General features: G+C 51.7%; 1 protein-coding gene and 1 long non-coding RNA gene across 3 annotated transcripts in view; one reads left to right on the top strand and one right to left on the bottom strand.

Moving 5' to 3' along the window:
- SNX27 (sorting nexin 27) overlaps positions 1-6,822 on the top strand; it is a 39,720-nt gene extending 32,898 nt beyond the window's left edge. For both annotated transcript variants that reach the window (XM_084865189.1, XM_084865190.1), the window contains exons 9-12: positions 1,001-1,150; positions 1,453-1,581; positions 1,974-2,033; positions 3,093-6,822. In XM_084865189.1, the coding sequence (XP_084721315.1) occupies positions 1,001-1,150; positions 1,453-1,581; positions 1,974-2,033; positions 3,093-3,140 (387 nt within the window). In that variant the 3' untranslated portion in view covers positions 3,141-6,822. The remainder of the gene's footprint in view (positions 1-1,000; positions 1,151-1,452; positions 1,582-1,973; positions 2,034-3,092) is intronic.
- Positions 4,742-7,734, bottom strand: LOC311612334. The gene is made up of 2 exons (XR_014793275.1): positions 6,896-7,734; positions 4,742-6,851 (listed from the first exon to the last, which is right to left on the bottom strand). It is a non-coding gene; the product is annotated as an uncharacterized lncRNA (long non-coding RNA).
- Between the last annotated feature and the right edge of the window lie 2,289 nt (positions 7,735-10,023).

Below are 10,023 nucleotides of genomic sequence, written 5' to 3' on the forward strand. Positions count from 1 at the left end.
AGTGTGGAGTAGCACATGTGGCTAGTAGCTACTATATTAACTAGCTCAGATATAGAACATTTTTTTATCCCAGGAAGTCCTGTTCAGAGGGCTGCCTGGAATACTCCTTAAATGTTTTAAAATTAGTTTTTAATTTGTATCTGCCATATATAAAAGGATGGAAATTGTCAAAAATAAAATTTGTAATGAACACTTACAAAACTTCCACTCATAGAATTTTAAAGTATTTTTCTTGGCAAATTCACATATAGTTGAAATTTTTCCAATTAAAATTTTTCATGATTTCACACAAGGCAGTAATTGCATTGGTTATGATTCTTATAAATCACTCGAATTTCTTTGTACCTTCTGTGCACTTTTTATGAAGGACTTCATCTACCTAAATTAATTGGGTTGAAATAAGAATATACAAATTAGACATGAGGCTTAGCCCATAATCTTATGTCTAGCTGGGATAGTTATTTTCTCACTTATATGATGAAAAGTAAATTCCCAAAGATCAAGAAACTATCTACAAATTCTCTGCATATCAATAGACTAAAATAGGGAACAAAAATTATTTTAAATAGAATCAAGTCTATTTGTTGGATTTTGTTTATGGGAATTTTAATATGTGGGAGACAGGATTTTAAAAATCAACTTCCTGTTCTGTAAAATAATGGCATTGTCTTTTACATATTAATGCATGATTCTGACCAATACATCTGCATCTTTTTGGTTAAAAGGGCCAAATACTAAAGGACCATCAACCTCTGCAGTAGTTCTTTGCCTTTTTCAAAGCCAGTGGAATGAAAGTAACTTCATAAGGGTCTTTGGTGATACCCGTGTGGGTATTTGGTATACATACTGTTTTTTTGCACATGTAGTGCTACTCCAAACACACTCTCATCCATTTCTGCATTTTCCAGAAGTACTTGTTGTGCACCGGATGTGTGCCAGGCAGCTTTTCATGGCGGTCCAATTCCCTGGCAACATGCTTTCTCTTCCTTCTTTCCCCTAGTACCTCAACATGCTGAGAACTTGTGAAGGCTACAATGAAATCATCTTTCCCCACTGTGCCTGTGACTCCAGGAGGAAGGGGCACGTGATCACAGCCATCAGCATTACGCACTTTAAGCTTCATGCTTGCACTGAGGAAGGACAGCTGGAGGTGAGAGTTCAGCATGGGGCCGGGGCTGGGAACCCTGGCGATACTCTGATAGTCACTCTCTTGTTGTGTTTTAGTTCTGGTCGTGGGATGATGTCAGAACTGTTTGACGGGGGTAGATAAGTACGCACTGGATTCACGCTGATCCTCACCCTCACCTGTTACCCTGACTCTTATTCTTCTGTCACCTTTTCCTGAAGTGCTGCAGACAACTTCACTCGTCTCTCTCCTGCTGCCTGGCCGAGAACCGTCTCATTAAGCTTTCCAACATTCTCAAACTTACACTCTTGTTCTCGGTTGTTTAGAACCAGGTAATAGCATTTGAATGGGATGAGATGCAGCGATGGGACACAGATGAAGAAGGAATGGCCTTCTGTTTTGAATATGCACGAGGAGAAAAGAAGCCTCGATGGGTTAAAATCTTCACCCCATATGTGAGTGGTAGACGGGAAGCATGCTTGGGGAGGATACGCTGGGCTTAGAGTTCTTACACCAAAGGCTTCCGTGGAGAGAGCTACAGGGAGAGCAGTGGGCTGAGCTCTGAACCTGTTTGAATTCTAGAGCCCCAGTTCTTCCTGGTTTTCCTGGAGGCACCACTGGGATTGGCAGTTTCACATCCCGCTTGACCCACAGTTACCACTAGAAGGAGCCAGAGAGTCGTAGATGAGCCAGGCCTGGCTTTGCGGGGCTTGGCTTGTCAGGGTTCTTCTCTGGGCTGAGAAAGTTTGGAAGGTGGGGTGGCTCAGGGCAGAAGGTCAAAGGCACGGATGGCCCTTGGGTACCTGGTCCTGCCAAGTCAGTGAGCGTTGCTGTGTTCTTTTTTCAGTTCAATTACATGCACGAATGCTTCGAGAGGGTGTTCTGTGAGCTCAAGTGGAGAAAAGAGGTAATTCCAAACAAACTTGAATTGACTATTTCCTCTTTGTTTGTTTAAATGTATAGGCTTTCAGCCACATAGCCTGGCGCCCTTCCCCCATCCCCATCTTCCTGGGACTGTTGGTTAGGTGATGACCCATGGCAGCCAGGATGCTCTCACACAGAGGGTCAGCTTTTGGATGCTAAACAGACTGTGTAAAAGCCCTGCTTCTTCCTTTGTCTAGAGCAGGGGTGGGGAGTGTGTGGCCCATGGGCTGTTTACAGCCCAAAAAATGATTTGGTCTGGCCCTGCCAAGTCATTATGGGGTGAGTTAATTAAATGACCAAATGGAGCAGGCTGATTTTTAAGTTGATAATTTTGTGTGGCCCTTGAATGATGTTATAAATATCCAAAAGGCCCTGAGCAGGAAAAAGGTTTCCTCCCCTGGTCTAGAGGATGGCCACTGGCTGCAGGGTACCCCATCTCTCAGGACTTCATGGACCCCCCCCCCCCCCCCGCCTGATTTTTTCAAAGCTCCCTCCATGCTGTTCCTGACCCAGGGGGCAGCTGTCCTCAGTTTTAGCCGCTCTGTCCAGGCCAACCACAAATGGTGTGTGGGGGCAGGTCTTCGCCTGCTTTCCTGCTGTCTGTGTGCCCGTGCTGGGGCAGAATGAGGAGAGTCTGAATGTTAGCCACTGAGTCTCGAAGAAAATGTTCCCGAGGTTCAGCAGTAGCGTCAGGAACACAAGAATGTATATTCTTGGTGCAGTAGAGGCACACTGGTCTTTGGGCACAGGATCTGGATTCTCTCCTGGCTTGTCTTTCTCTGATTTTGGGCAAAGCAGTCTCCTAGAGTCCAGTTTCCTCATTTTCTCTCATGTGTAAATGGGAAGGCTGAGCCAGATACTTAACAGCAGGTCCCTTCCAGCTCTGCAGGCTGGGATTCCAGGTGGGAAGGCACAGGGGAAGAGGCCCATCCGATCGAGTCATCCAGTCGTGCATTTTCTGATTCCGTTTGGACGGTGTCTCCGGACTGGAGGAGAGGTAGACATCCGAGGCTTCCCAATAACTCTCCTTTGTTTCTTTCAGAACATTTTCCAGATGGCGCGGTCACAGCAGAGGGATGTGGCCACCTAGCCTTCCCTCACCCCCTTCTCTTCACCTCCACCCTCCGACCCCTTCGTCTCCCATGTCAGACAGAGTAACCATTAACACAAAGGAAGAGGAAAAGGAAAAGTCATTATACTCAAAGCCCTAAACTAAATAATAATAATCCTTCTGAATGTCATGTCTTGGAATTGAGCCGGTAGAAAACACCAGATTGGTCAGCACCAGGAGCCACCTGAGCTAAGATAGGAACGGGAATGAGCCCAGCCAACGCACCGACGGTCTCTGTCCTCTCACTGGGCCTCGCACCCACAGACTCTCCTTGTACTATATTTTTAAGACTGGAACTATGAACTCCATCCATTTGCACTGTTCATACATATGTATGTATGTATGTAAAAATTATATATACACAAATTAGCTGCACGTATTTACATATATATATTTCTTTTTAAATTTCATATTGATGGCAGTACCTTTTTTAGCTTGTGTTTTTACACACCTTTCACTAGGATTCATGACTTCTTTCTTGCTCTCTTTCTTTTGAAACAAACTTTAAAAAGGAAAAAAAAAAAAATTTACAGGGAAAATACCTCTCCTCGCGAAGGACTCGAAAAGTTTACAGCCTGCTTGGGTTCCCCCCCTTTTTGTACGGAGTGCGGGTTCTGGCTCACCTGTGACTGTAGAGTCTGAGGAGCAAGGAGTTTCTTTTTCTTCCCGGAAGCTGCTGGGGAGAAGGGAGGGGCGTGTTCCTAACGGGGCAGCCAGGCTGCGGTCTGCAGGGGCGCCTGCAGGCGTGGGGCGGTCTCTCGATTCCAAGACATCTTCCTGGTCTATCCGACTCTCCACTCCTGGCTCTCTAGCCACAGTCCACACCTTCCCGCTTCCCCGGGGCCCCTGTGTGCTCCCTCTCCCCTGGCCTACAGTGGGAGGGGAGCTCAGGAGGGCAATGCCACAGGGACCTGAAACACTTCCTGGTCATAGTTTCACTGCTTTTCTGCAGCTGAGGTAGGACCAGGGGCCAGAGTCAACGCTGATACCTTTGGGCACAGAGATCGGACGTAGGTAGGGGAAAGGAAGGGAGAAACGCCCCATGTACATAAGCTTTTCCCTACTCTGTGACCAGTAACCACCCATAACTATGACATTCTCTGTGGCTTCCTTAAGCAGCTGACAGCATCCCCAGGCCTTGGGGAAACTTGGGATGGGTCAGTGGTCGGTGTGAAACAAACCGCATCCGTCCCAGCCAGCTGAGGACCCAGGAAGGAGCAGTGGGAATATGGTTTCATTAACAGGAGACTGAAGGAGATCCTTTTCGTCCCTTAAAGATCTCATCTGACCTTGCAGGTGGCCCTTGAGGTCTAAGAGCTGCACCCCGGGGCCGGGGTTCGGGGCTGACGAGAGCAGGGCCGCATGGTCGGCCCGCGGGCTCTGTCTTCAGAGGATTGCACTGGGGGCTCTAAGCCAGGCTCGGGTGCAACGGAAACACATCTTTGAACCTTCTTTTCCTTTCCCTCTCCACCATCTGAACAGAAACCTCCAGAGGGTGGCGTCTTTTGCTTTGTCTAACTGGGAGGCAACCATAGTTGGTTGTAGTCAACTCCACTGAGCAGTGTTGGGGTGCTTTGACGTTTTCTTTTTTTATAACTTGTTTTTGCAAATCATTGTGAATCCTCTTTCCCTCTGTTATCCTGGCAGCTGTTCGCCCCAGGGGAGTGTGGGATCGTACAGGATATCCTTCCTGTCCCCTCTCCCCTCCTCCACACCCAGGTGGAATCAGAGCTCGAAACATGTGAACACCGAGCGTTGAAAGTTGCAGAGGGTGATCCCTGATGAAGGCTTTGTCCCGGGATTAGCTTCTTTTGGCTGCAGTGAATTTAATGATGAGCCAGAGGCCCTGGAAAGAAGACCCCTGGGTTTTCCACTCCTAGATGCTAAAGAGGATTCGAGGCCAGCTTTGTTGAAACTATATAAAACCGCAGCAGTTTACCCCTGTCCCCTCATTGTGGGCCAGGAGGCCCTGTGGCAGCCCACGTGCTGCCCTCCGCCCTCGAGGCTGTGGGGAGCCCTCTGAGCGGACAGGTGCTGCTCTGGCCCCTTTCTGGCATGTTCACTTGGTGCTTTGGATGGGTCAGTGGCCGGTGCTTCGGAGAGTGGGCGAAGACCCACAGGTTGGCGCTCCCTCGGCGGCAGGCTCTGTAGGAACAGGCCCTGCTTGAGGCTGCAGCACTGACGGCGCTGGCTGCTGCCCGGTAGGTAGGGAGGCCCGGGCCAGCGCTTGTCTTGGCCCCAGCAGGTGCCTGCAGAGGCCGAGGGCACTGGCCGGGGAGCACCAGAGGATCCAGCCTCCTTTGCATGAAGCAGTGTTAGTGTGACACTCCTTTCCCCTTGCCCTGCGTGTCCTCTCTCGAATCCCTGCCCCCTTTCTTGGTCCTGGGTTCGGCCCGGGGAGGCTTCCTGTGCAGCTTGTCTCTGGGAAATGGAAGGGCTCCCTTCCCCCTGCCGTGCCCCAGCGGAGCCAGCAGGATGCTCCTGGTCTCCCGCCGTCCTCCCCTCCACTCAGCTTCTCTCTTCTTCGGTGAAAGCTCCGCTTTCCTCCTGATCGGGAGGAAGTGCAGGCCCTGAGCAGCCTGTCCCCACAGAAAGGTGTCCTGGGGCCAGGCCTGAGGCTCGGCTCTCTCTGTTTATATTCTGCTCTCCATTTCTCCGCCCTCCCCTTGCCCCAGGCCTCAGCTCAGCACAGGGGAGTGCTCAGAGCGGCTGAGGCCTGGAGGGAGCTCTCAGGGAGGAAAGAGAAACATTCAGTGTCCCCATGCCTGGCCGTCCGGTCTCATCCTGTAGTTCCCCAGGCCAGCAGCTCTGGGTTTTCCCCTCGTGCGGCTCCCGACCCAGTGCTTGGAGCCACAGGATAGGGCATTGGCGGGAGGAGGACCTCTCTCATCTCAGAATTTTCCAACTCCTGGGTGGCTCCTAGGAGGCAGTGTTCTTAAAAGGGACTGCGTCCTGGTCGGTCTGAAGCCCCCGACTTGGAGGGACTGCTGTGCCCTCCCTCCGCCGCCGTGCACGCCGGTGGGGGCTGCAGCAGGAGGAACCCTGGGGGCTGTTGGACTCCCAGCATTCACCAGGTTCACGTGTCCCATTCGCTTCCTTTGGAGGGAGGAGGTGTGGCTGAATACTGAGAGAGCGCATAGAGGCGATGGGTGTGCTCCAGCACCTCATCTCCCAGTCCCACCTGCCACCTTCCTCTTCTCCTGAACCCACGCACACCGTGCCAGGCCTCACTCACACCAGGACACCATCAGCTCACCCTCAGCAATAATCTCAGGTGTGTGGGAAGCTTGGGGCTGGGCAGGGGGAGGTCGGAGTCGAAGAGGGGAGTGACACGGGGTGAGGTGCGCGGCCAGCTGCTAACGTTGACACCAGTTTCATGTCATGCTCCCTTTTCAAGCCAGTGAGCTGGGCTTCAGTTTCCCCCAGGCCATGCACACTTAATTTATTTGAGAGAAACTCTAATTGTATTTTCACTGCAGTATCTTGTATTTTTTATTTGTGATTTAAGAAATGTGAAGAGAAAATACACAGACACATAATGGCTAGCAGTGTTTCTTTCATTCCTGGTTCTAGAGCTAACCACTCTGAAATTGTTCGGTAATGTCACTTAGTGTAATTAATTGTAACATATTCTTTTAAATAAATTGATTTATTGATGAAACTATCCTTTGGTTTCCTAGGTTACAAATCCTTTCCTAGGTTACAAAAACACAAAGACTGCTCTGTGTTTCCACCTTTGGGTGGTGTGGGAAGCAGTGCAGAGAGGCCTTTGAGATCTGAGTTGGAATGGTCTGGAAACGGGAAGGAACAGTTATCCCAAGTAACAAGTGATCTTCTGAAGGCGGGCGATGGGGAGGGGGAGAAAAGGAGAAGCTGGAGGCCTCTGGTCTGACGTTGTGTTCAGCGACTCCTTTGAAGGTTCCTTCTCCCTCAGACCTCAGTTGGCTGTGCCAGCCTGCACAAAACCCACGATGGCTCACAGGGTCCTCCCTGACCTTATGCAGACAGATCCTGGCAGAGTCCTTGGGACACATCTTAGTACCCAACCCCAGCAACATGTATGGACTTTGTCATTTTTCTACTTTATGTATATACTAGAGGCCCAGTGCATGGATTTGTGCACCAGTGGGGTCCCTCAGCCTGGTCTGAGCCTTCTTGCAATCTGGGACCCCTCAGGAGATGTCGGACTGCCTGCTTTGGCCCGTCCCTGAAGGCCTGCAGGATCAGGTCGAAGCTGGCAGTCCGACATCCCCCAAGCGACATAGTGCTCCAAGTGGTAGGTGCTGGGGAGGAGTCCAGGCCAGGCGCCATGCCACTCCCGCTCATCCCCAGCCCCATTGCGCCTATCCACCGCCCTTGGTAGCCCTGCCATGAGCCCATCAGCTCACCGGCGCTCCCGCTGTGGGTGTGCACTGACCACCAGGGGGCAGCTCCTGCGTTTAGCATCTGCCCTCTGGTGGTGAGTGTACATTATAGTGACCAGTCGTTCAGTCGCTTAGGCATGTGTGTGTGTATGTATGTGTATGTGTATGTATATATATATATATATATATATATATGTTTAATTGATTTTTTTTTTTTTTTTTAAAGAGAGGGGGAAGGAAAAGGGAGAGAAAGAGAAACATCTGAGAAACATTGACTGGCCACCTCCTGCACACCTCCTTTTGGGGATCAAACTTGCAACTCAGCATATGCCCTGACTGGGAATTGAACTGTGACCTCTTGGTTCATGGGCTCATGGACGCTCAACCTCTGAGCCAAAGCTCTTAAAACCGAGGTGGGGAAATGGGATTTCTTGAAGGAATTATTCAGACTCCCCCGCCACCCCACCCCCTGTAGTCCCCCTCACTGAGGATGCTTTTCTCGATGCCTTTTTGTTTCTATAACTGGAAGGTGTCTCCTAATACTGGCCATTAGCCTGTCAGCCCCACTCTTCTGCCTGGAGAACTTCTTTTCCTTCCCTCTTCTTTTTCTGTTGCCATCAACAACGTTAGAGCAGCACCTCCATTATTTTAGAAGAAACTGGTGCTAAGCATCATTTTGCTTGGTCTGAAGTGAGGTGATGTCACCCTACTTGTTCTCTGTCCCATCTTATCACTGAAGCTAACAGAACCCTCCCCTCCCTCCTGTACACCCCTCCTGCTCTGTTGGGAACCAGCATGCCTGAGAAATCTGCTGGTAAGGAACCAGCCAGGAGCCTCTTTTCTGTCTCAGATGGCTGCCTGAGTGTTCCTGTCAAAGGACCTAGAGAATCCCTGCCCAAAGGTCCTTCTGTTTTCTCCAAAGACTGCTCTGTGTTTCCTCTGCCCCCGTGATAATCATTCAGCCTTGATTATCCACTGCTGCTCCGGAGAGTCTGGCTGCAGCCTTGCCAGGACGGGGTGTGTGTGTGTGTGTGTTTGTGTGTGTGGTGTGTGTGGTGTGTGTGTGTGTGTCACAGCTCGTTGCAGGGACAGCGATCAGTGAGGCATCCCTCAGTGTCTGTGGGGCCCTGAGACCCGGAGGCTCCAGGAGGGAGGACACCTCCCCGCCTTGTTATATGCCAGCCCCATGGCCCGCCTCACCCCCAGCCAGCCAGTCACTCTGGGAGGAGAAGCCCTTTGGGCAGAAACCCATCCCATCTTTCTGTCCTGACCCAGAAACGGTTGCCAAGCCACAGAGACAGCTGAGGGGAAATTCATAATGTGGATAGCAGCTCCTGTCCTCACACTCCTCTTCCCGTCTCTGAACGCGCGGGCACACACACACACACACCCTCTGTGTAATGAAGATTTCAGTGCTGGGTGCATGGCCAAGAGTCCCGCTGGGTTCTCTTCCTCCTGAAGTGAGGTGCCGTCCCTGATCTCTCCCGAGCCAGGAGCCCTCTCCTCCGGAAACGGGGCCCACAGAGACGTCTCTGGAGCGCTTGGCACGGTGCTGCTCTTGAACTTCTTAGCGCGGGCAGTCTCCTGAGAGGAGGCCAGAGTGTGGGCCGAGGTGCCGTGGGGGGTGGGGGGTGACTCCTCACAGAACAGCTGTGGCCGAGGCCAGGTGGGGGGGAGGGGGAGGGGAGAGGTGGGTGGGCCGTAAGAAGATGCTTAGAAGCCAGTGGCCTCTGTGCCAGAAAGTCAGAAAGACCACCCGGGTGAGCCCCTGCCCAGCCCCACGGCAGGCACAGGGAGTCCAGGAGCCAAGAGGCTTCTGGCTCAGCCTACCGCCTGCTCCCGGGGGTCTTTGCCTGGAGTCAGAGCTGTGGAGAGCGGCTACAGTGTCTGGACAGGTTCAAGCCTTGGGCTAATGAGAGGGCACAGTCCTCTCATGGCCACGTGCAAGTCCCAGCCTGGAGGGCAGAGGCCTCCCAGCACAATGATAGCCAACAGCTGTAGTTGTCAGCTGGAACCTGTGGTCCAAACACGTGGCCCCACGTGCCTGAGTGACGTGGGCTTGATAGAGTTCAGGTGCATGTAGTTGAGTAGGATTGAAATCCAGGAGAATGTTGTAAACATCTTGACCACGCCCTTACTTTGCCTGGTGGAATCGGGCTATAAAATGAAGACACAGTGTGTAGGTCATGGCGCTGTCGCTAGCTCTCCATCAGAGAGGACAGCATCCCACCGAGATCCAGCTTTCATTCTCTCGTCTGTCTTTTCTCCATCTTTACCGCCCCCTCTCAGGCCCACCGAACCTGGCTGGGCTGGCGGCACTTAAGACACCCTGAGGCTACATGTGCCATGGTTGCCACAGGTGGCTGACCGGTGGGAGGAGAGCACCATGGGCTCAGGGGTCTGACAACCTGGGTCAGCGCCCGCAGTGCCATGGCTCTGGGCAGCTGATTGCCCTCCGAACCCTCCCTTTCCTGTGTGTAACGTTACTTCCTGCCTCG

This window comes from Pipistrellus hanaki (genome assembly GCF_964339955.1).
Source record: "Pipistrellus hanaki genome assembly, chromosome: 18".
Classification (NCBI taxonomy): Eukaryota; Metazoa; Chordata; class Mammalia; order Chiroptera; family Vespertilionidae; genus Pipistrellus; species Pipistrellus hanaki.